General features: G+C 36.5%; 1 protein-coding gene across 1 annotated transcript in view; it reads right to left on the reverse strand.

The window, feature by feature from the left end:
- Positions 1 to 9,822: 9,822 nt before the first annotated feature.
- FAM135B (family with sequence similarity 135 member B) overlaps positions 9,823 to 27,494 on the reverse strand; it is a 388,009-nt gene continuing 370,337 nt past the window's right edge. The window contains exons 13-19 of the mRNA XM_044658294.1: positions 24,161 to 24,327; positions 22,306 to 22,397; positions 18,188 to 18,285; positions 17,781 to 17,932; positions 15,897 to 16,007; positions 13,396 to 13,509; positions 9,823 to 10,028 (exon numbers count right to left, since the gene is read on the reverse strand). Coding sequence (XP_044514229.1) covers positions 9,823 to 10,028; positions 13,396 to 13,509; positions 15,897 to 16,007; positions 17,781 to 17,932; positions 18,188 to 18,285; positions 22,306 to 22,397; positions 24,161 to 24,327 — 940 coding nt within the window. The remainder of the gene's footprint in view (positions 10,029 to 13,395; positions 13,510 to 15,896; positions 16,008 to 17,780; positions 17,933 to 18,187; positions 18,286 to 22,305; positions 22,398 to 24,160; positions 24,328 to 27,494) is intronic.

Genomic DNA, 27,494 nt, shown 5'->3' on the forward strand with positions numbered 1-27,494 from the left:
ATTTTGACAGTTCTAATTAGGAAATCCCTTATTATTCCAGAAGTCTGTCCACTTACATCTTCCCTAAAAGGATACTAGTTCTGCCATTTGGACCTTTTCCATATAAAGTAAAGAAAAAAAAGTTGTTATATGACTCTCTTTAATTTCATTCATTGGAACAAAAAAAAATGGAGTTTTACATCATGATGGAGTCTTCCAAATCAAAGTAGAGACAAAGTTATCTCTTTAATGTTTGTTCTCTAGCCCAGAGAGGTCTCTGAAGCAGAGATGTTTCAAAAAACTTTAGTTGTGAAGCCTTATTCTTTGACATAGATAATTAGGTGGAAAGCTGCCAACAATCAATTAATCCTAAGGAATTTTAGCCAATATCTATTAAAACCTTTACCTTTAAGTGGGAATGGTCAGGTATCATTCATGGGTGAATTTCTCACTTAATTCACACATTAAAGAAAGGAAATATTAGTATTCAGAATTGTTAATGAGTACATACATATGTATATATCATAAATAATATATACACACATACACATACTCATACTCATATATTTGCACATATATCTATAGAGAGAGAAATATCAAAGATGGAATCTATCTGAGCCTATAATGTCTAATCTATAAATAGAAAAGATAATTTCTAGCTTCCCCTTTGAGGTCTTTTAGTGATAGAGAAATCATTATCATCTGAGGCAGGTCATTTTGTTTTGGATAGCTAAGATTGTTAAGAAGATTTTTCTTTATAGTAAAAAATTATCATTATCTTCCACACACTGATCTAATCAATACCCTTTGCCCATTTCTCTTGGCAAAAAACAAAAACAAAGACAAAAAAAAAAAAAGAAGTCCCAGTTCAAACTATGATGAAGGGGTGATAAGGTTAAAAGTTCTCTCTTGGTGATCTGAGGATTGAAAAGCTTCCTCCAAGTGATCTTTTGGTTAAAAAGGCTCCTCCAAATGATCTTTGAGTTGTTCTAAAAAAATGTTTATGTTTAACAATGATAACTCATATTTATAGGATTCTAAAAATTAGACATTACTGCCTTCTTCATAATACTACATGGGAAAATGCTAACCTCATGATGGTTGGCTTGGCTCTTTGAGTATGAGATAAAAATTAATTGTTTTTTGTTTCTTTGTTTCTTCTGAGTGGATCTCAGGATCATAGATTTAAGGCTGGAACGAACCTTAAAGGACATCTAATTAGTTTTCATTTTGCAGATAAGGATACTGTGATTAAAAGAAAGGAAGTTATATGGCCAAGTTTGCCAATTTTCACACACTAAATAATGATTGAGCAGTCAGTGATGATTAGAGCTGGAAGGAAGATTTCAATCTCCAGGTTTCTTCCAATGTTTCCATTGTTCTCCCTTTTCCTCTCAGTTTATATTATCAGTATTGATTGACTGAAACTTTTGTTATTACTGTTTTTTGTATAAATGGATACATGTATATACCTTGAAGGGTAGTTTCATTTTTTCATTCATACCTTTGATTTTGAGCACCAATCATGGCTGGTGGGGGAGAGAAGGAACAAGCATTTATAGAGAACCTACCCTAATGTCAGCCACTGATAAATGTATTACAAATATTATCTTGGGTTATTCTCATAACAATCCTGTGAGATGATTTCTCTTATTATCATCATTTTATAGTTGAAGAAACTGAGGTACAGAAAATTTAATGCATGATACATAGCTTGGAAATGATTTTAACACAGTTCTTCCTGAAATTGTGCAATATCCACTATGCAACATAGGTGCCTCTTAGACATTATCTAAATCTAATACATACATGCATACATAAATATGCATATATGTATGTATGTAAAGACCACTAATAAACTGAAATATATCTATAGGCAGCCAGAATGGTGAAAGACATTAAGATCACATTAAATTAGAATTATTCAAAAGAACTAGAGTCATTTAGTTTTTTAGCTGTGGGGAAAAAAAGAGTATCTTAATTAGGGAGACATGATAGCTTTCTTCAGGGTTTTGAAGGACTGTCAACAGAAGGAATATTCGATTTTTTTGTTTGATTCCCAAGGACAAAATCAGGAGCAATGTTTAAAATTCATAAAAAAGGTTCATTTAGATAATTTAATGAAATACTTTCTAAGAATGGGATGAATTTCCTTTGGAGGTAGTGGGTTTCCGTTATTTGATATATTCAAACCAAAGATGGAAGATTATTTGGGAAGCATAAGATAGAATTCTTTTATTAGATGTGGATTTGATGTGATATATGCTGAAACTCATTCTGCTTTTGAAATTCTGTGATTCTATATTTGGAACTTATGTGATTTCCATTTCATTCAAAACCCAGCATCCTATAGTTTAAATGTGTTACTCTTCACTCAATTGTATTAAAGTATTCACTCAATGGTATTAAAAGGTATCCAAGTTTAGTCATTCAATCATCAACTTCCTCAGTAAATCCTTATAAAAGCCCTACTTCCTCTTCTTTCTACAATTTCATAGAATAGAATGGAATTTTAAAAGTTGTAAGGGACCTCAGAGATCATCTTACATAATTCCTTTTGAAAGCATAAATCCTTTCTACAGTAGTTATAAAAGATGATTCAGACTTTACTTGAAGACCTGTGGTGATGAGGAATTCACTGCCTGCAAAAGCAACTGATATTTTTTGTTCCATCCAGACTTTAAGGCTTAGGGAGAGTGGGGCATCTAGGTGGCACAGTGGATAGAGACTCAAGCCCGAAATCAGGAACTCCTGGGTTCAAATCTGGCCTTAGATGTTTCCAACCTGCATGACCCTGGGCAAGTTGCTTAACCCATATGCCTAGTAGCCCTTGTCCTTTTGTCATACAGTTGTTAGTAGGACAAAAAGTAAGGGTTAATTTTGTTTTTTAAGTAGAGAGAACAACAGGAGGAGCCTAACTCCTTGGTGGTAGACTTTGCCTCACTATGATATTACGCTATCATCTTAATGATCATACACTGAGAACACTGAAAACTAGTGAGCATTGAGAAGAGTGCTAGCAGGATAATGAAGGGACTTTGAAAATCATTTGGAATTAGTGAATTATCCTGGAAAAGATTCAATGAGGCTATAGAAGTTTTCTTCATATATCTAAATCAAAATTTTAAAAAGAAATTAGATTTAAAAAAATTTGGTTTTAGAATGTAGAATAAGGAACAATGGTTAGAATATAAAAATAGATAAATTTAGGCTTATATGTAAGGGGAAAATTCCTAAAACTGAAAACTACCCAAAGGCAGAATGGGCTCACTAAGGAAGTAGTGGGATGTCTCTCACTTCAAGTCTTCAGATACTGGATAACTACTTGTTGGGTCTTTCTTTGAGGAGATTCATGTTCAGGGATGTCAGTCCAGATGAGATTTTTTCCCCAACCTTAGAGATTCTGTAACACCACATGGTGTCTCAAGGGGTCTAGTTGAATGTAATGTCCTCAGTGGCTCTGTTTTTGGTTTTGTTTTTATTTATAGCATCTGAAATAGTGCTGGGTCTATTAAAAGATATTCATTGGATTGAACTGAACTGAATGAGCTTGACAACCTGATAATATGAGGTAGAAATTTATTTAATAAGAACCCTAGTATTTGGAGTCAGGAAAATTGGATTTGAATCTTTCTTTCCATACTAATTAATGTGTTGTATAGGATTTGGAAGGTATAGTGGCAGTAGTAACTAACTCTCTGAGATTTTCCTCTTCAGGAGAACTGGGATAATGATTCTTCTGGTACCTTCTTCAAGGCATCATGAGGTAAGCACCTCATCAGTACCAGGATACCAAGCCTTTCTGGAGAGCTAATGCATGAGGCTGGTGTGAGAGAACTTCCCCAATACCCTAGTCTGATTCCTTCTCAGATACCACCATTGTCTTCTCTTCCCAATGGTGTGGGTCTAGCATCTTACAGGGCTTTAGCTTCAGGGGGAATGTGACAGCTCAGCTGGTTTCAATGAGCAAAGGGTTATCTATTTCACTCCCTGTGTTAAGATGGAGGACCACCAGATCTTTATCATCTTCCTTGACATTGAGCCCTAAAAACCATTAGGTCTTAACTTTTTTTTTTTTTTTTTTTTTTTTTTTTTAGGTCTTATCATCTTAACTGAAATAACACCCTCTAGATTGTGGTCTAGTTGACCATTTGCTTATGTTCTGTCTCCAATTAGAATATATGTTTCAACAAAAGGGACTGTCCCATTTTTCTATTTGATTTCTCAAAGGTTAGTTCAGTGTTTGACCCACAGTAATGATTTAATGTGTTTCTATTTCATCCCAACCCATATGAAAATGAGTTATTCTTAAACAATTCGGTCAAATGAGTGATTCCATCTTGTAAGTAGTCTCTGCCATCCAGTACTCAGTACATACTTGGGACTCTCTTTGGACTGGAGTATATTATTTTAATTCTTCTCATGTGTGGAAAAATCTTCATCCTTTGTTGAGAGCATACTGGAAGAAGCATTAGACATAAAGCCAGGATTTTTTTTTTGGTATGAATCCTAACTGTGCTATGAATACAAGGACAAGTCATTGCATTTATTTGGCCCTTGGTTTATTCACCTGTAAAACCAAAGGATGAACTAGATAATTAGTTTGTATGTACTTTAGTATCATAAACCCAACCTTTGGCTCTCTGGTGAAGTCTATGGACCTTTTTTTTGAGAATAATGATTTTAATGTTTCTAATTTTAAAATAATACAGGATTATAATGGAAATCAAGTTATTTTTCCCTGTTCAAGTTCATAGATCCCCTGAAAGATTTCATGGTATCTCAAGATGTTTCATGATATTTTAAGATATTCCTGATAACCATGGATAGATGATTAGGACCCCTTGCCCCAGGGTAGGGACTTCTGGAATGTAAGATTTCATTTTTCCTTCTGGCTACTGTGTTATCATTTTTGGAGCAAGGGAAAAAATGTAGTGAAAAAATGTAGTGAATATGTTGCATGACTGAATTTGGAAATTGTGTTTGCTTCAAAATCAGTTAATACTATAAAGGTTAATATGACTTATTTTCTTGAATATCTTACAATTTGGGTGTTGAGACAACTTTCAATGTATATATCGCTGGCCTTTTTGGAATAACTATTGCCTTCCCTTTGGTGATAGAATTACCCAGAGGACTTGAAAGAAAAAAAAAAGAAAACATTTAGCTGTATAAATTGTTCTTTTAAAAACAAGATCAATATTGTATGGAGTAGAATTGCAAAATAATGAAAAAACCCTGAAACCCAGTAATTGGGAGAACTTGATTTTAGTCCTGACTCCACAACTCATGGTGTAACTGATTGATTCCCCATCCCTCAACCCCCATCTCGGCGTATGTATGAGAACATTGGACTAGATAATCCTGATTATCCCTTGCAGCTCTATATTTTTATGTTCTATTTTCCAACATTTTATGCTGGATGGTCACTTATAATTCTTAAATTACATGATTTAATCTAGTGTCATTCACAGTGGGTAAATGTTTGCTAAATTATTATCCTCATCGTGTGAATATGTCAAGGTAGAAAGGAAAATATACAGCCTTGGATTCTAGACCTTCAAATTTGGGGCAAGTCACCTTCATCTTTTCTGGACCTCTGCTTTTTCATCTATAAAATGAGAGTGTTGCACTGTTGTTATTGTTGTTTTCAGTTGTTTTCCAGTTATGTTTGACTATTTTAGGTTTTCTTGGAAAAGATGTAGGAGTACTTTGCAACTTCCTTGTCCATTAATAGAGGAGAAAATAGAGAAAGGGTTAAGAGACTTGCCCAGAGTTACAGAGCAATAAATGTCTGAGGTCAAACTCAAACCATGAAGATGTCTTTCTGACTTCAGATTCAGTACTCTTGTCAACTGCACCCAACTAGCTGGCCCAGGTATTGTACTAGAGAAACTATAAATTACCTTACAAAGCTAAATTCTATTGCTTTATCACCTAATGTCTTTCCATAATTAAGTAGAATCCAATCAAATATTGTATAGGAGTATCAATTAAAAAAATGGTTTCACTTTCTTTCAGTCATGGACGCCCCACAAAAATTTAACAAAAGTTATCCTATGTCTTCCTCTTCAGTGCAGTTTTTAAAAATTTCCAGCAAATAACTGCAACATTTTGTATTCGGCAGTGTATGTTAGGTGCAACTGTGCTGCACATAAACAGTAATAATTCCAATTACTATGAGTAAAACTAGTCTCTATTTTCACTAAAAATAGACATTGCCTTCCCCCCCTTTATATTTCTTATCTGTCTCTCCTCTGTCTCTGGCGGTCTGTCTGTCTCACACATACATAGACTATATTGTTTTTCTTTTTAAGAGATCTTGTTTTAAAGAGAGGGCCCACATTCCAGGGAAAGTCTACATTCGAATCACAGCAGATTATATAAAATCATAAGATTTAGTGTTGATACTACCATTTAGCATAACTTAATTAACATTACAGATGAGGAAACAGAGGCCTAGAGAGGTGAACTGATTTTCTGAATTAGTTCTGCTAATGTTCATTCATGTCATTAACAAGTACAGCCAAGATGCAAAGTCAAGTGTTCTAAAGTTCTTACTCCAAATCCAGGGTTTTTTTTCCTATTCATATCCATCTAGAATATATACATATACATACTTGTATATGTATAGAATATATACTTGTATATTTATACAGACATATGTGTATATATGCATATGTGTTAAGAAAAAGATACAAAGTCTTTCCAAATGGAACTACCTTGAATTCCTCATTTGACGATGCACACACTCTGCTTTAAAAATTAGCATGTGTTTTCTACATGAGTGCAATGTCTACTCCTAAGTCAGCGAAGCTTTACAATAACGGTGTCTTTACAAACAAAGACAGCCATCCCCAGGGGAAAAGAGGCGCTGGGGGGTCTCAAATCATCACATTGCTGAACTATTTATTATTGCCGGTATTTTTATCAGTTGGTTTAGGCAGCACATAGATTTTTCTTTTAAAAAAATCTTATTCTTTAAATGGACAATACTTGGATTCATGAAGGCTTTCTAGCCACTGGCTCTGAGGGCCTTCGAATGATCACACATTGACACATTTCACAGACAGGTTCATAGACATGCAATGGCAAGACTGATGTGTTCACGGGAAAGAATGCATTCGGCCAAGATGGGGACACTGTTATCAAGTGTGAGCCCTTCTCCTGGGGTGAACATGCATCATAAAATCCATAGTGCTGGACATTCAGAGAGAACATGACTCCACTGAGCCTCGCAGACATTATCTTCTAGAAAGAAAGAGAGCCAGAGATTGAACTGATCACGAGGGAGATGATTATTGGCTTGTAATCAACTTTAGACCTTCTGACGATATGTAGCCAGGAGTAAATTCAAAGGAAGTTCTGGCTCTGGAACTTATTATCTGTGCATACCTGGATGTCACTTAACCCTTACGAGCCTCAATTTCTTCATCTCTCAAATTAGAGGACTGAAACATATGCTCCCCAAAACTCTATCAGCTGTGACGTTTTATTTTAATACGTTAAATTCTAAGGACCCTTTAATCCATAACATATATGTACTGGGGTCCTTTTCAGCCTTAACATTCTATTTTCTATAGTTACTTCAAGCTCTATAATTTATTTTTTTATAACTACTCACTTCTGTGGGGTTAATGGAACACAACTCAGAAGAAGTATCTCTGAGCTAAAACTAACTCAGTTTTGGGGTGGTTGCCTTTTCTTTCACCATACCTCTGGCCCCTATTTAAAAAAAAATATATAATAATCTAAACATTGACCCCATGAATGTTTTGATGATCTTTTAAGGGGGCAGCTGGGTGGCTCAGTGGATTGAGAGCCAGGTCTAGAGATGGGAGGTCCTAGGTTCAAATCTGGCCTCAGACACTTCCCAGCTGTGTGACCCTGGGCAAGTCACTTAACCCCCACTGCCTAGCCCTTACTACTCTTCTGCCTTGAAGTCAATACACAGTATTGGCTCTAAGACGGAAGGTAGGGGTTTTAAAAAAATGATCTTTAAAAACCAAGTCTCTGTGTGTCATTTTAAAAAGAGTCTCCAAAGAAGTACTCATGTTTCCTGAGCCAATATTTTCTCTTTACTAGCTCTGTCCATGTTTTGTTTTTCAAAACATTCGAAAGAAACAGTATACCAGTATTTTTTTGTAATTTGGGTACTTGGAGCTTAGCCTCACTAAATTTTCTTGAAGAAATTTTTTCACTTTTGGTGAATGGGATTCTGGCAGGGTAAAAGTATGAAGCCATTATTCTCCATAGGCTTTCAAAGGAAATATTCTATGTCATGGACTTTTAAATCGCTTCCACTTAATTTAAAAAAAACAACAACAACATACATTCAGCCAGTATTCAATATATTCTCAATTCTTTAGTTGAAATTAGTCTAGATCATATATGATGTTTGAAATGTTCTTTCTCAAGTCACTTATAAATTATCTTTTAAGTCACATAGAAATAGCCCCTATCTTCAAAGGCTTATTAGAGATGGCAACTAACTTAGAGGTCCAAGTCCTTATTGAAAGACAAGGAAGCTAAAGCTCACAGAGGTTGAGTGACTTACCTATAATCACACAGCTAATAAGTAGTGGAACTGGGATTTGAACCTGGGTCTCCTCATTCCCAACCGATTGCTCCTTATCTATCTATTCTGAAATCACCTTGCCATTTTGCCATCACCTTCTCTGTTGTTATCTGAATGAGTTTTTAGTATTTTTCTAAAGGCAAAATGACACTGCAGTTAAAATATAGAGGGCATGTGCTCCTTGCGCTTAGATTGGGGTTCAGTTTTTCACCCTCAATTTGGATGCCTTTGTTTCCTTATGAAGAAGGAATAGTTGGCAATTTTAGTTCTCTTCCTTCTTGGTTTTCATTTCCCCCCAATGGCATTAGGTGGTAAGTTGGCATTTCTTTGAATGATATCAACGATGCATCAAATCTATGTACAGTAAGTTCTTCTTTAAGTTCAGTAATTCCAGTTTCTTGTAAGTAAATTATATTGCCTGAAAACAAAGATGTCAACATTACCAATGCCAAAAAAATGGATTAGATCAGCAATTTAAGTAGGGATCCAGAAATATGGTACCTGGACCATCTGGCCTAATATATTCTTCATGGGTAATTTGTTTTCAGAGTACTTAGGATTATGGATTAGGATGAAATACCGTAAAGCTCTCTCCCTCCCTCATGTTCCAACCCCCCACCACCAAAAAGAAAAAAAAAAAAGGTTTTATGAAGAATACCCCATTTAACCACATTGAGAAAAAGTGAAAAAGAATGATGGAATGGAGATCACATTTTTTTAAACAGAGATGGCACAAAAGAATTTATAAAGGATTCTTTGCACATAAATATTCTCCAGTTCTACACACACATAAAAGAAGTTTTAACCTGAGTTCTGAAATGTTTCTATGCACTTGTATCAACCCACAAACACTCAAGCTGGTAATGCTTTGGACAAATCAAGTTAAATGGGGGAGAAAGCCATTGTTCTATACTATTGAGATTATGACACTGGTCCTATCACCTCTCTCCCAATACTTGTTTGTTTTTCTTCTTGTTCCTGTCCCCAGACTAATGACAACCTATAATTTGGTAAATGACAGTTTTCTTGGCTTTCCTAAACCAAGATAGGAGCGGCTTCATTATTTCTAATCATCCCCCATAAGGCTAACTCTTTTCCATTCTCTATTTAAAATGCAAATGGTGCTCCTATCTCAATGTTTGGCATGGGCCTCCCAAGTCTAAAAAGCTGTATGTTTCAGCTAAGGGTCACGATGATACTGAAAAAAGTGCACTCTTTGCTTTTTGAGGTGTTACTCAGGGGCCCAACTGATTCCCCTAAGTCCATTATTTGAAGTAGTTGAGCCCCGCAACCAGGAAAAATTTCTCCAGGAACAGTTCAGAATCGAGCACAGCTATGTGGGCAGCTCGGCCGATCAGGGCATTGGCAGTGTTGGGCAGAGCGTGGAACACGTTGTGTCGAATTACAGTGCAATCCTTGGCCTCAATCAGAGGCTGGAGAAGGTTGTTGATCATTTCAACATAAACTGGCCCTGAAAAATTACAGAGAAGAAGAAGAAGTTATTCACAATATAATAGTAACTCTGATCAATTTTCTAAGTGGACTAAAAATATTCTGGTCAACTTTTTAGCATATTTCAGATCAATAATTCTTGAGAAACTCTTAAACCTTTTTGTCATGAACTGGCTTACAATGCTTAGTCAATGATTTCTTTAATGCACCAAAGAATAGTCAGGATTATAAAGGAAAGTAATTATATTAAAATATAGTGTTCTGGGTTTTTATGGTATTTTGAGGAGTCTGATGGCAGTTGAGTTCAGGTTAGAAATGTTTAAGACAGCTGTCCTTCCCTGAATTTCAGAGTATGGCAGCAATCTGGACACTTAGATTCCTTGTCTATCCATCTCCTACTTACTTTGTTCGGAAAGCTTATTTACAGAAGGGCCAAGAGCAGTTAAAAAAAAAGATCCATTGGCTATGAAATACGGATTTGAGTTCCTCCTCACTCCCATTTCCAACTGTATGAGGATCTCCCACACCTACTGAGCATGTTCTTAATTTTATTATGTTCTTAAGGTGAGGTATTTGGAAACATATGACTTAATTATGGCTCTGAATGATAAAAAATGTGCTTTTCTGGGGGAAAAATATATAAATATACATATATAGCCATCAAACATATTTATATGTGTGTGTGTGTATAGGAATTTATAACCCTTCTGCAAAGTACATTTCTTTTAAAATATTTTAATTAGAAATAGTTTTTTATTTTTAGTTTCAAAATATCTCTCTACCCCATCTGCAACACACTGAAATGGCAAGAAATATGTATGTGTATATATATATATATATGTATATGTATATATATATATATATATGTGTGTGTGTGTGTGTGTGTGTGTGTGTGTGTGTGTATTGTTATGATGATAATAACAGATAGTTTGGAGAAGCAGATAAATGTGTCAGGGCCAAATAGAGCTTTAAGTCAAGAGCCAGAGATTGACAGGCTACAGTGAGGAAAGGAGGGGGCTAAACTCTCCTGGCTCTCAAACCCCTCCCCCTCTAACTGCTTCTGCTTCAGTTGGTAATGAAGACTGGAATAGGATTCTTCTGGTAAGTTTCAGTTATGGCTGAAACCTCAATTGATGTTCCTTTTCTTAAATTTATATTCCTCACAGGTCAGTATGATGAGTATATAGAAATTAGTTATCTAACAGTTGAGGACAGAGGAGATCTTCTTAAACTGGCAGCCAACAGGATTCAAACTAAATGTACAGACTGAGTTGTGAGTATCTTCCCAAATAATTATCAGGCACAGATTTGAAGGTAAAGGTTATATTAATATTATAATAACAAAGAAAACTAGAAAGGGTAAATGAGGGTTTTAGGATAATGAGAGGAAACCCTGAACTGTTAAATTGATGCCGCCCTTCCCCCCCTCCTCACTGGAGGGATGAAGCACTTAACTAAAACTGGCTCTCTTGCTATTGATAAATATCTTACTCTCTAATCACTAAGTAATTGTATAATTATATTAATGAAGAATAGTAATAACAAACAGGCTAACCCTATGAGTAGAAATCACTAGCTTATGCTACAATGGCCACCTCAGGAGAAACCCCCAGTCAGGAGTAGCAAGCAGAGTGTCTGCTCACATCCACTCCCACAAATTAACTGTCTCCAACCCTTCTCAACTGCCCCTCACCCAAAGTTCTCCAGGGGGGTCCCCTGGAATTCTGGGTGAGGCTATCCCTGTACCTTTGCAGGAATTCCATGCTTCGCATCTCCACACAACAGTATATATATATATATATATATATATATATATATACACACTCTGGAGGTAAATAGCATTTTTCATTATGATCCCTTTGGAACTGCTATGGATCACTGTATTGATCAGAATAGCTAAGTTTTAGAGGACAGCTGGGTAGCTCAGTGGATTGAGAGCCAGACCTAGAGACAGGAGGTCATAGATTCAAATCTGGCCTCAGGTATTTCCTAGCTGTGTGACCCTGGGCAAGTCACTTAACTACCACTGCCTAGTCCTTACCACTCTTCTGCCTTGGAACCAATACACAGTATTGTTTCTAAGACAGAAGGTAAGGGTTTAAAAAAAATAATAGCTAAGTTTTTCAGAGTTGGTTATCGTTAAAATATTACTGTTATTCTGGAAAATATTGTCTTAGTTCTATTCAATTTCTTATTCTAGTACCCTAGATGTATTGAATTTGGACACAGGGCCCATTTCTTCAGTAAATCCATCAACTGGCCACCAAGCACATATGAAGCATCTACTATATGTCAGGCATTTTTCTAGGCTCCTTTAAAAGTTAGAATGAAACAAGTCAATGGTCAGGCTCAAAATGCTAAAGAATATCAGTGTAGAAAAGAGGACCATTTGTCATTTTTTTAAGAAAGGAGCTCATAAAGCAATAGACTACATTACTGCTAAAGATGCAATACCCTCTATCACAGAGAGATAGCCTAATGTACTAGAAATACACTGGACTTGAAATCAGAGGACCTGAGTTCAAATCCCAGTCCTTCTTGTGATTTAAAATATGCCACTAGACTTCCTGTGGTCATGGCTTTGTCTGTAAAAGGAATGGTTATATTATGTAATCTTTTAACTCCTTATCTATACTTTAACAATCAAATGGACGGACCCATGATTTAACTGGTGTATATTCCCTTCACAATCTTTCATTACACAAACTTCTTGCCCATGAATGTTTTTTTTTTAAATCTCCCTTACTTAGGAGAGCCACCCTGTATGGCTGAGGCCATTCCTTTGTCCTATCTCCATTTTGTGGATATCAGGATAAAATCTGACTGATCATTAATTATTATTTATTACTACATAGTTGTTCACTCCCCCCCCACCTGTTTATCTATCTTAGATGCAAGTCAATTTAAGAATGTGAGCTCTTTGCAAATAGGGATTGTTTATTCTTTTTATTTGAATCCCTGGTGCCTTGCACTGTACTTCCCTCTTAGGAAGCACTTAATAATAAAAGCTTCTTTTGATGATGGGTGGAACGTTGTTTGTTGTAAATTAAACCCTTCCCATAAAATATTCCACTGCTTTTGGATCCAACTGCAAACCTTATCCTCTGAGATTTTTGACATTCAGTGATTCAGAGAGGTTTATGGAAATCTTAAAAGCTAAAGAAATTTTTTGTGAGTTGTGAGTATCACAAGTGAAAATGTAGAACATTGGTGGATAAAGCTGTTTGTTTTACACATCTAGTGTGAAAGTTAGTCATTTGTTCCCTTACATAAGGCCTTGTAGTGCCAGCTGAAGGTTCCAGGGCAAGAAACTAGAATCATTTTTGTTGAACAGACTTTTAGCTTCAAAACAAGCACGGCTGACAGTATTGTAGAACATGACCTACCTGTATGCCTGTCCTTGAGAGCCATTTTACACATTTCAATTCTTGCTGAATGAAATGGCACATAGCGGTCTTGAGGAGAAGCAACCAATACAACATTTTTAAAATACTGAAGGCCTAGAACAAAAGAGAAAGAATATCTTTTTTTTAATAAGGAAAGATTAAAAATTTCATATATTTGTTCATTTTCTGGATTACAAAAACAGTGTTGGTGTGATTAAATGTTTGTTGTTCCACTGTGACAAACGGAGAATTATGCCCTGGGATATGTATGTGAGGTCATTTTCACATAGGAGGACTTCGGACATCTGAGGGGGAAAGAGTCCTCATTGGTCTCTAAGTTATTTGCAATATGGTGAGAGAGAGAATACCCAGCAACCTAAAGGGTCAGCTTTGTTCGCTATCACAGGAGCAGTCCTCATAGAGAAGGGTGCATTTTGTAGCCTCACACGTCACCCTGTCCTAAAGGATTCCTGTGTTGCGATGGCAGAAAAAAGAGGGAAAGGAGAATAACCCCGCTGGCATCTTTCAGAATTCCTCTCTCCATTGGGCAACCTGGAAAGGCATCTTTTTGGGGCACTCTCTTATATATTGTGCCAGGTACAGGGAGAGAGATTAATTATTACTAAGTTGCATTATTATGTTCAGTTAAAAGATAGTTGGGGAGAGAGAGAGTAGGGGAGAGAAACAGCTCAGTGAATTGAGAGCCAGTCTTAGAGTCAGAAGGTCACAGGTTCAAATTTGACCTCAGATACTTGGGCAAGTCAGTTAACCCCCATTACCTAGCCCTTACCTTTCTTTTCCCTTGAAACCAATACACAATATTGATTCTAAAACTGAAGGTAAGGGTTAAAAAAAGAAAAAAAAGGACAGTAGTGGAAAACAAAAGTTAACATAGGCGACTGTACTAATACTTGCAGGTTTTAAAATGTTGTAGTCAGAGAACTGCATCCCCCAGGGTGCCCCAGGGGCCCCTCCTTCCTACTTCCTGGTGTGGGATTGGCCTTTAATTGGACCAATCCTGTGCTAGGGAGGACACACACACACACACACACACACACACACACACACACACACACACACACACACACACACCCCTATTTCCGGGCACAGGATTGGTCTATGTAAGGACCAATCCTGCGCTTAGGAGAAAACAAAGTCAGAGAGGCTACTCAGTTTCAGGCTGCTGGAGCTCCCCTTTTCTTTCAATTAAAGTTTTATACTTTAAAAAAGGAAGAGCTTTTATTTTCTTCATTTCACACTAATACTGCTAATAGCTAATATTTATTTTGCTCCTATACTTTTCTAAACACAGTGATAAGTGTTATTTATAAAAACTCATTTGATCCCCAAACAACACTAGCATTATCTCCATTTTACATATGAGGAAACTGAGGCATATAGAACTTAAGAGACTTACTTATGCAGGGTCACTCAGTTAGAAGGTGCTTATTGCTAGATTTTAACTCAGGGCATCTATCCAATAGCCCCTTATCTGCCTCTTATAAAATAAAACTTAAATCCTTTAGAGAGGTTTACCAAAATGTGTTTTGTGAAGACTGGGGTGTATAAATATAAATATAAAAGACTTGAGTAAAAAGCCAGATCCCAGTGTGACTCTGGGCAAGTCACTTAAGCTTCTTTGCCACAGTTTCCTTAACTGTAAAATTAACTAGAAAAAGGAAATGGCACACCACTCCAATATTTTTACCAAGAAAAACTCAAATGGGGCCATGTTGGACATGACTGAAAATGACTGAACAACAAAAGAATCAAGGAAGACTTCCTAGAAGACTGTTGGGTTGGCAGTTAATTTTTTCTGGTATTATACTTTACTACAAGATGTTTCAACTCTGGTCATTTCCACCCTAGCCATATTTTTGCCAGCCACTCTGGTATATGCTACTATAATATGCTCTAAATCAAAGACCTCCTGTATTGGAAAATAAAACTTCTCATCTGTGGAACTCTCCATCTGGGGCCCTTGCTTCACATTCCACTCTAGTCATCCTCTTCCTGCATAGAGCCTATCTCTTTACTTCAGCATATTTATACTTTCTAGCTCTGGAATTTTAATTATCTTAATATTGTCATTACTGCTGCAAATGGTATCTCAGCTAACTTCCTTTTGGCTCTATTCACCTGGGACTTCTCAAAACTAAACCCTAGTTTTACCATTTGCTTATACCCTGTCTACCGCTCCTTTATATGTGTGTGTCTCACTGTATTAGAATGTAAGCGCCTTGAGAATTAGTGCTTAGCAAACACTTGTAAAGTTAAATATTTGTAAAGTGCTTAGTATAAATGCCTAAAACATAGCAGGTACTAAAGAAATGCTTGTTCCCTTCCCACCTTTTTTTTTATCACAAAAGACTTATTAGATGCTTTTCATTAATTCATTCATTATAATGAGAAACATAAGGCATATTTCATTTGGCTTCATTTCTATGGTTTCAGCTCTCTTCTAATTTCTCTCTCTAAACATGTATAAAAGAGCAGCCCACCTGTCTTTTGGCTCAGTTGGTACAGAAAACATTTGCGCAAATCTGTGTTGTCCCTGAAGGTCAGCTGTAAAAGGGATCCAGATTTCTTCAGCTTTTGCATGAGCCACAAACCTAGCAAAACAAAGACAAGTTAAAGAATCCATTATCTCTACATTTTCCATGGTTTTACTCACAACAGAAGAGGTGAGGGACATTGGAAATAGCATTTGTGTTTGGAGGTTCTCATCTTGCTTTGGAGGAGTAGAAGACAAATGGAAAGCTTGCTAGGATCGTAAATCTAGAGTTGGAAGGAGCCTTTGAATCTTTAGTCTGATCTTTTTATAGATGAGGGAACTCAAGAACACTGTGTTAAAGTGTAGAGATATGTAAGGGCAAGTAAGTAATAAGTTTCAAAGGTAAGATTTAAACAACCTCCTCTGATTGTGGAGCTAGAATTTGTACTAGGGGAATAAACATCTGAGACTGGCTTTGCACATAGGTTTTTTTTATTCTTTTTTTACTCTGAATCTACCAACTGTTATACCTCTGAGCTCTTCCCAACTTTAGCCAAATCTTCTAACCTCTCAAGAGTTTGATGTATTGTTATAAAACTGCAGTTATATCCACCCAAATCCTTTTAAAGAGAGCCAATAAGATAGTGAATGTGATAAAATCAAATGAAAAAATAATACATGGGGCACTTTGGGAACTTTATAGTATTATAATAAATACTGGGTATTAGAGCAATTGTGAAGAGTTTATGAAATTGCTTGGAAAAATATGAGTGATAGATATTTTTAATGATGAAGAAAAGGGATAATGCTCACAGATAGCTATAGAAACAAATTTTATATATGTGTGTATATATATTCACACATTAGTATGTCAGTATATATCTGCATATCTGTATGTACATGTTTATATGTGGGTATCTGTTCATGCATAAATTCATGCACTGTACACATGCACCTATGTACATATATGTGCCTGCATTGTCTGCATGCTCACATTGCATGTATATATATATATATATATATATATATATATATAAATGTGCACTGTGTATAGATATGTGTGTGCAATGCATATGTATATGTGTTTTGTGTGTGGGTGTGCATACATGCATGCCAGAATGCAGGTAGATTGCACATGTGCATATACACACATGTGTACAGACATGCATGTGCATGCATGTGCATGCTGAAAGTATGTACTGTGTGCACATATACAGAATGTAAGTGCATGACTTCATGCTTGTATACATGAATATTGTCTATGTATATATGTGTGCATGTATATGTATAATACTTATATATATATACACACACAAGTTTGTGTAAAAAGCAATATCTATCTTTCTATTTAGCTATCTTTCTATTTATCCATCCATCTATCTATCTATCTATCATCTATCTATCTATCTATCTACCTACCTACCTACCCATCTAATCCACAGCAATAGATTCCAAGCAAGAATCCTGAAAGTTAAGTAGTAACATATTATCATATCCATTTTGGAAGTGGGAAGTCTTAGCAGCAATAAGTACTTGTTCACGGTTATTCAGTTTATTCCCTCCTCTGTAAAATGGAGATAATATTAGCACCTCCTGCCAAGGTTTTTTGTGAGGATCAAATGAGCCAATATTTGTAAAGTGCTTTGCAAGCCTGAAAGGCCTGTATACCAAAAAAGTTTTAAATTTATCTATCTATTTACTTATTTGTTTATTAAGAATTCTAGGCAGGACATGAATCTGGTCCATGAATCCAGTCCAAGGTATGAATCATGAGGTCATCCTCTGGGATAGTGCAATCTATTCCAAGGAAACAAGAGAACTGAAGGTCCTAACAGAGAAGTGATGGAGTTGGTACCAAACCCAAAAGGGATATTACTAAGAGCGAGCTCACCTGTACTAACAAGAGTACTATTGTTGTAAAGGGTCCCCAGGTGTGGTCCAGAGAGAGACAGGAAGGTGTGGAGCTTGCTGAGGTAATACCGAAAACGAGGCCGAGTCAATACGGATCGGATGATGATGTTGCCAAGGGAATGGCCAATGAAGCTGTTTGGAAAAAACAAATGATACGAGTCCATTAGACTGTGATAGTCTTAGGGTGTCTCATCGACCAAATCTAGCCATGTATGTCTAGCACTTAGTGCAGTATCATAGAGTAGATGTTTATGTTGAGTTGTTGAATTGAATCATTCAGCAAATATGTATTTAAGTATCAGCCCCACTTGTCTATCCAACAGGCGATGATAAGTAAATTCTGTCTCAATCATCTTCTTATATTTTTTAACTACAGTTTGTTTTTACCTGATTCGAGAAATGGAGAGATTATATAACTGGATATGCTGAATGATCTCATCCAGTAATCGGTCGGTCATTGTATCAAAGTCAGCAAATGTGTCACTCTGAAAGCAGAAAAAGCACAGAGTAGAATTATGAAATGACAACAATGAACAGTGAACTCAAACCATACATTTCTTTAGCATATGCGTAACTACATCATGGAGTACTATGGAAAGGGTTCTAGAACAGAAATCAGAAGATCAAGCTAAAGCTATTTCTTTACCACATACAACCTTTATGATCCTGGTCAAGTCATGCTACCTCTGTAAGACTCAGGTTCTTCATTTCTAAAATGGCTAAGTAGGAATAATAATATTTATATTACTTGCCTCATGAGGCTAAAAAGGTATTTTACTGGAGAAGAGATGGGGGTGTGGTGGGATATGAGAGAGACAATCTTTTCAAGTATTTGAGGGGCTTTCAGTTGAAAACATAATTAAATTTGTTCTTAGACTAAAAATTCCAAAGAAGGAGTCATGATTTGAAGTTATAAAGACTAAATTTTAAACTTGATTTAAGGTGGAGGGGGTGGCGAGATTGTGTATATGTGTGTACAAACACATTCACATATGCATGTATACATATATGTGTATACAGACATATTACTATATGTTTGAATGGATAGAAAGATAGATAGAAAAAGACATACACATACACACATTCATTTTGGGGTATCAACTGAGCCAAAAGACAGGTGGGCTGCTCCATCTTACACATCTGGGAAGAGGAATTTGAAGACAACCGATACCATGGAAAAAGACCAAATGAAACATGCTTCTTTCTTCTTATTAGAGAAATGATGGAATAGAGGTATGAAATTGGGCATATAATCAGACATGACCAATGTGCTCATTTGTTTTGCTTGACTATCCTTATTTCTTACAACAGCTGGGTTATATGGGAGTAAAAACAAAAAGTCAGTGTAGAAGAGCAGTTATATTTTTAAAAATAAATATATTGATGTATAATACATATTTAAGGAGCTATCCAAAAATGGAATGGGATTTCCTATCATTTGGTGGCTCCTCCCTCACTAGATATCTTCAGGTAAAGACTAGATGACTACATGTTGGATATTATAAAGAAGAGTCCATCTAAATGTGTAAGAATCAGGGAAGAAGGCTCTAAGTTTTCTTCCTAAGAGTCTATGATTCTCTGATCACTTAATTCAGCCCTCTCATATCACAGATGAGAAAAGAGAATTTAAATTATTGCCCAAGATAATACAGACAGATGATGAAAGGGTCTAAATTGGAATCCAAGTCTTCTGATTATAAATTCTTTGCAGAAACAATTTTTTAGGCTTATACAAAGTTACCGATGTTTGCAGCAGAATTGAATAATTATTTAACTTCTGAAATCACCAGTTAGTCATCTTGTTTAAAGATGTGGGTTTGTTGCTCCAATGGGAATCAGAATCCATTTCTAACCTAAGTAGAAATGTGGGAAATTATCATCGAGTGCTCACACAGACACTGTTGGAAAATACTCCTCTAGCAATGAATGCTCTCATGAGTCAACATGCCTCACTAATGCCGGCCCACTCAAAGGATTCCCCACTAGGGACAATTCACTCAGCACTCTTGAAGATGAATAGAGACAGGAGACAGATGTAATTTATAAAGTTTCTGCTATCGGATGATAGAATCTGAGAATCTAAGAGTTGGGGGCCTCTGAGTCAGGTCTATACTATACTTGAACAAGAATCATCTCAAGTGGTCAACCAGCTTCTATTTGAAGCTCTCTAGTCAGGGGGACTATATTACCTTCTGAAAACAGCCCACTATATTTGTTAATTTTCTCTCCTGAATGAAGACTAAATGTAACTCTTTGCCACTTCTTTCTATTGCTACTGGTTTTGCAGTTTCATGCCAAGCAGTAAAAAGTCTAATAGTCTTTTTCGAAATTACAAATCTATTCAAACTAAATACAGTCATCATGACCCTAACCCCATTTCCCCCCACAAGTCTACTCTGTGCTAGAATTCAAGTGTTCCATCAGCTAGTCCTCATCATCATTATTTCATTCATCAACAAGTATAATGGTGATGAACATGTATTTCATGATATTTCACACACATACACACAGAGAAATCCTGGATACTGACTTTCTTGATGTTCATCAAACAAGACACTCCATCTTTCAGTTATGAACATTTTCACTGACTGTCCCTCATGGTATGTTCTCCCATTTCTCTCTTAATTCTAGTGCCTTTCCTCTTGTAAATATTTCCTATTTTCCATATGTATATCTTACTTTGCATGTGTGTTTGCATGTTGTTTCTTCATTAGATTGTAAGCTCCTTGTGGACAGTCTATCATGTGTCTCTTTTTGTATCCCCAACAGTTGTGGGATACAAAACTATCCCCAGTGCTTGGAACATTGTAGAAAAAGAAATGTTTATCAATTGTTTCACTGATCTCTGCTGCCTAGTTTTCCTGGCTTCCTTCCAAGTACCAGCTAAAATCCCACCTTCTACAGGAAGTCTTTCTTACTCCTTGATAATTCCAGTGCCTTCTGCTTGTTGGTTATTTCCATTTTTTCCTGTCCATTACTTGTTTATACAAAGTTTGTTTCCAGGTTATCTCCCTCATTAGATTCTGTGCTCCTTGGAAAGAAGGACTTCGTTTCTCCAGAACAGTGCCTGGCTTAATGCGTATTTCTTGACTGACATAGAAGAGAAGATTCTAGATAAACTTGATAGCTGCCTTCAACTACTTGAAAGACCATCAAGGTGGAGATTTCTGCCTGGCCCCAAAGCCCAGAACTAGGAGCAATGTAGGTCAGTTGCAAAGAGGCATATTTAGACTATACAAAATAAAAACCAAACAAAGAAATAAAAATAAAAAACTTCTTTAGAATTAGGACTCACTAAAAGTGCAATGAGATGGCAAGGAAGAGAGTGGGTTGCTCCTTATTAGAAGCCTTCAAAGAAAGGATTAAAACAACAAACCAGGAGAGTTAAAGTAGAGGTTCTATGTGTTAGACTAGAGTGCTGTCAATGTTTTTATCAAAAAAAAAACAACTCTATCATTCTGTCACCTCATACCTTTATACCATGGAGTTGTACTCCTCTGGGTGCTCTCCAGTCTGATCATATTATTCCTGAAATGTATTATCTGGAGTGAAACACTATGGCCCAATTATCTAAAGTTACTGAGTATTATATAAATAACTGAAATTTCTATCTGGGCAAATAGATAGGAAAAGAAGTTACAAATATTCACACCTAAGCTGATTTTTAATGCATTTTAGGCACACTGGAAAATATTTTATTCCAAGACATGTTATCCAAGAAGCACTGTGTTTTAATTTAAAAAAAACAACAACAAAAAACCTGGGAATCAGAAACCTCTATGCTCTCAGGTGTACCATTGTAATAGCCATGTGAACTTGTGCCAGTCACTGCTTATCTTTGACCTCAGTTTCCTCCTTAGAGATTTTGTAGTTGGGATAGATCTCAAAGGATGATGCATTGGTCTACAGATCTTGGCAGCCATGGACACATATGTGGCACATAAGGCCTGCTTTGTGGATATACAACATGGCTATGGCACTTGGAGTCAGAAACTAGCACTCATTCATTTTGAGTATCTGGCGAATCCAGCAAAAGAGTTAGCAAAGGGAATTCATGTGGAATGGGTTTTCTCTTTTTCTTTTTGTCTCATTTTTTCCCATTTGTGAGCATTTTCTATGGCCCCTGGGGGTTACTCACCCTTTGTGTTTAAGAATTTCTGCAGATGTAGTCAATACAGGGGCCCAAAATACCCAAAGGATTAGAGGAAATTAGCTTGGGCTACACGGTTACCACACACACCATCTCCTTTAATTCTAGTGTTTTCCCTCTGTTGATTATTTCCCATGTGTCCTGTATATAGGATGCTTATGCACATTGTTTGCCTATTATCTCTTCCATTAGATTGTGAGAGTTTTTAGAGAAGAGATTGACTTTTGTCTTTCTTTATATTCTCTGGATTTAGCACAGTGCCAGACATATAATAGGCATTTAATAAACTCTTGTTACCTGATGGAAAGATTAACTTATCACTTTCTTCATCATCTCATAAATCTCATCAACCTACCTGATTCCTCTCAGACATCAAGAAGTCCAATTTTCCTCCAGGAAGGCCCAGTTCAATAAAGGTTTTTACCAAGCGGAGGTCTGCACTATTACCTGGAAAGAATACATGGCCCCAGCTCCCATAAATAAATTTCCAAAAAAAGAAAAACAGGTTTTTTTTGTTGTACTTTAGCTTTACAAAAGTTTGTGAAATAAAAGTCTATTTATTAAACAAATAAGGAACCTGAAAAACACATATACAGAACCAGTATATTCTTTGAGAATGCTCTCAGACTATGCCTTTCCTTCAGATACTAACGGTATATATCTTTGTTATCTCCCACAAACATATTAAAAGAATTTAAAATTTTTGCTCAATATGAATTATAAAGTGCTATAAAGTGCTAGATATTATTATTTTTAAATTATTTCTTGAGCCATTGAGGGTCAGTGAGGTACTTTGCTGGCTGACATGGGAAACTGTGTGATTTGCTGTCTCTTCCTGGACACTTCATATTCTAAATAGCAACAGGAGCAACTCATGTCCCTCTGGACCTTTGTGGTTCATGAAGTGCTTTCCTCTCAGTACCTCCAGTTTACACCTTAAGTAGTGCAAGTATTATCACTATTTACAGATTTGGAAACTGAGATTCCATAAAGGAAACATTTCTGCATTTGATTGACCTTAATTTTCTTTTCTTCCAGAGCTTAAAGAAATTATTTAATATGGTCCATAACATTTATAGAGTTGTATAGCTTGACAGGATTGCACAAGTCTCAATTGGGCACACTTATAATCCCCATTATTGAGAATGCTAACATTTGGGGGATATCTTGAGCTCTAGAGTTCTGTGCTGCAGTAGGGAAATATGATCTGATATCTCCAAAAAGTTTGACGAAAATTTTCCAGGAGAGGAGAGGGTAGCATCAGGCCACCAGGTTACCTAAGGAGAGGCAAATTAGCACAGTATTGAAACTGAGCTGGACTAAACTCCAATGCTTATCTGAGTGGACCGGCTTCATAAGAACTCCTTGTACTTCCAAACTGTGCAAAATAGGGAGACTCAGTCTTAAAAAGGGAGAGAGGTCATATTAGGTGAGAAGAGAATGAGACAGAGAGGAAGGCAGACAGACAGGGAGACAGACACAGATAGAGACAGACAAGGACAGAGACACAGATTGAGATAGAAATGAGGGGAGAAGAGAACAGAGGAGAAGAGTGGGGTAAAGTACTAGAGGGATAACAACAAAGGAGAGGACAGGATAGGGGAGGGCAACATAGCAGAGAGAAAGAGAGAAAGAGATAGAAACAGGCACAAGAGACAGAGAGAGGGAGCTCAATAGGGAAGGAGGGGAGAGTATTAGTTCCTGACCCTCATTTTACAAGAAAGTAAATGAAGTCCAGGGAAGCAGCATGATTTTTCCAAAATCACATTATAAAACTAACTCACTGATATAAAAACAATTCAATGGATGACCAGGAAAGGTTTTCCTTCAGCATTCCTTTACTCAAGTAAAGACAATTTTTTTTCTCCAGCAAATCATCACTTGGGATTTTGCTTATTGCCTAATGCTTGTTTTTTATGTTGAAGTCTCCTTTGTATTCATATAGTTGGTTTTCTACAGTGCTAAGGCAGGAGGCAGTATTGGATCATAGAAGACTAGGCTGTAGAAGAAATCCAGTCCTAGATCTTAACCTTTATTATCTGTGTGACCTCACCTCTCTGTAAAATACTAGTCACAAATAATATCTGGATACTACCGAATTTATGGGGTAGTTTTGAGGAAAATACTTTATAATTTGTAAATCTTTATCTTCATCTGAATTATGATCATTAACAAGTAAGAAAAGGATTTTTTTTTCTCTCAGACCTTACCATCTAGCCCATGGACACAGATAACCAGATGAATCCCATCTTCCAAGTTTTCTTCCTCTTCCTCTGGTGGAAAATATGGCATGTCAGAAGCTAGTACAGATAAGTCACTGTACAGACATTCTTCATTCTTCAGTTCTTTTTTAAATTTCTCTTTGGCCTGATAAAAACTGGAGAATATATTAATTAATCACATGCCATGTTCGGTGTTTGGAGTTACACTGGAAAATATTGGCTGGTTTGGACCTGTGAGAAATGAACCTTTATAAGCAGTCTTAGGGGTACATTTTTTTAATAAGAATACAGGGGAAACAATGAAATGGGAAGTATATATTTCAATTAAGGCCCAGTTCAACAAAGGCTACTTATACAATTACCATTTACATAGCCTTTAAGATGAGTTCTGAAGAAATAAAGAAAACTGAAGGTAGAGATTATGAACTCATGGAGGTTGCAATCTGATAGGAAGTCATCACAGTTAAACACTCATATAATACAAAATAATATCCACTAAGACCATAAGAAAGTCAGCATTGTAAAGTAGAGAAAGAGGTAGCTTAGGAGTCAGGAAGACTTAGTTTCTTTTTTTAAACTCTTATCTGCCATCTTGGAATCAATATTGATTCTAAGGCAGAAGAATGATAAGGGCTGGATAATGGGGGTTAAGTGACTTGCCCAGGGTCACACAGCTAGGCAGTGTCTGAGGCCAGATTTGAACCCAGGATCTCCCTCTGGTCTCTAGGCCTGGCTCTCAATCTACTGAGCCACCCAGATGCCTCCAGGAATACTTAGTTTCAAGTCCCACCTCAGACACAAACTGACTATGAACCTAGGCAAATCACATAACATCTTAGTGTGTCTAGGCAATTCTTTAAGAGATAACTTGCAGATCTTCATTAGTAGAGGGAATTTTCTTACCTAAAATTTCCTAAGCCAATGAAATCAAAGGTCTGTTAGTTTCTGCCCCTTTCCCACTCCTCAAAAGGCATAAGGTATTTGTATTTGTAAGCATGTATAAATATGCACTTGTGTTAAAATGTATATACATATATGCAAACAATACTCTGAATGGGAGTGTGTATACATATATATATATTTTTACATATATACCTACATGCACAGTTTAAAGAGGAAAAGGTCATTACATTATTACTGAAAGGTCATTACTCATTAAATGGGAAAATCAAGAAAGGCTTCTTAATAGATTTCTTAATAATATTTCTGAGGAAAATTAATGTTGAATTGTATTATTTATTAGCAATATTTCTATGACAAACTATTTTTTCTCTAAAAACTCTCCCTGAACCACTCTATTCCCAAAGGTTATTTACTTCTAAGCCTCAACATGTCTAACTAGGATGAAATCTCTTATCTTTTTTTAAAGGCTAAAGGTCTTTCTTTAACTCTAAACAAGAACACCTTTCCTAAGGCATTTGGGGAAAAAAAGAGTGGATGGGTCACATTTCCCTTCCTTAATGAAGTTAGAAGAATCCACACTATTCTCCCTCCCCCTAAGGAGTAGAAGAATTGAGATCTGTAAGTGCATCTCCTATTTTAAAACATTCACCAATTAGAGCTGCCAGAGGAGGTTCAAATGCTGTACTGTCAGGACAACCAGAAAGATACACCTTCCTATAAATGAGAGTGTTAGGGCTCACAGAGTATCTTTCCACACAGCAGCCATCCTGCACTCCCCAATCTTTTACTAACAGAGTGTATGCCCCTATTAATAAATGATGTTATACTTAGAGAAATGGCCTCAATGTGTTTATTAGTTGAGATTCCAGGTATTACTTCTCAATAGGTGCAGTTAGATGATAGGAGATTTTACACATAGTAGATAGTGTGAATAAAGGCACTTAGAAAATGTAGTTTGAGGGATGGAGAATAAAGGTGAATGGTCCAGTTTGACTAGAGTATAGAGTCTGTGTGGGGAAATCTAGTAGAGATAAGAATAGAAAGGTGAGAGGGAACCAGATTTCAGAAAAGATCAAATGATTAGTTGAGGAATTTCGGTTCTATGCAAAAGGGAGCCAACAATTTAATAACAAAAACAAGAAGTATGCATAAAATGAGTCTGGTAATATGCAAAGAATGGATTGGAGAAGAGAACTGTGGAGAGAGGAACATCTGTTAGAAAGTGAATGCAATAGTGTAGGTTAGTGGCAATGAAGGTACAATAGTAGCTCCAATGAGAAGCAAAGAGATGATGCATTCTATAGATAGTTCAGAAATGAAATAAACCGGACTCAGAAATTGATTGCTTGTCATAAATGAAAGAAAAGAATGACTCAAAGAGAAAATCTAGTTTAGGAGATTTGATGAATAGTGCTGTTAACCTGAAAAATAGGGAGGTCAGAAGAAGAGCAGGTCTGGATGAAAAGCTAATACATTTCATTCTGGCATTGTTGAATTCTGAGTCCTAGTGGAACATCAAGGGATAGGTCTGGATATCTATCTGACAGTTTGCCCTGCGGTATTAGAGGAGGGCAAAAAGTTCAGGCAGAGCTGTAGCTATACATCTGGGGCTTTGTCTGGAGATAGTTAATAGTTATAGCCATGGAAGTGAATGAGATTACTAGAAGAGCGAGTTTGAAAATGGAAGAATATTAGACATTTATATAGTGCCTACTATGTTCCAGTCACTGTGCTAATTCCTTTTTTTTCTTTCACAAATATTAGTTCATTTGATACTCACCTCCATCTTATGAGGTGAGTGCTATTATTATCCACATTTTGCATTTAGGGAATTGAGGCAAAGAGATTAATTGACTTGTTCAGGGTCACACAGCTAATTAGTATCTGAGGTTGGTCAGTTCTTCCTAACTCCATGCTCAGTGTTATATCCATTGTACCACCAGTTACCTCCAGAAAAAGATGAAGGATTAGATCCTAAGGAACATGAACTTTTGGGAATGTGTGAATTGCACATCCCGGAGGGGGACCTCCCACTCAGTCCAATCCCAGAAAAGATTCATCCTATGTTATGTGCAGAAATGAGCAGCTATATTTCTGGGAGTGCTTCTGTGTTCTAAAGTGGCAACTGCCAGCTTGCAAATCCAGAAATATGGCTGCTCATTTCTGCACATAACACCTAGTGGATGGACAGAGGAGCTATAGAGTCAGGTGTCTGATGTAATAGAGGGAGGACACCACAGAAACCAGATGGCATGACTTATGAAAGTCATGGTTAATAGAAGGACCTGAGGGAGGGTCTTGGGTTTGAAAAGCCAGCACAGAGAGTAGGGTCAGGCTTTTTGCTTCTGTACCTGTCTCTGCTCTGACATTCTCTCTCTCTCTCTCTCTCTCTCTCTCTCTCTCTCTCTCTCTCTCTCTC

Source organism: Gracilinanus agilis, chromosome 1 (genome assembly GCF_016433145.1).
Source record: "Gracilinanus agilis isolate LMUSP501 chromosome 1, AgileGrace, whole genome shotgun sequence".
Lineage (NCBI taxonomy): Eukaryota > Metazoa > Chordata > Mammalia > Didelphimorphia > Didelphidae > Gracilinanus > Gracilinanus agilis.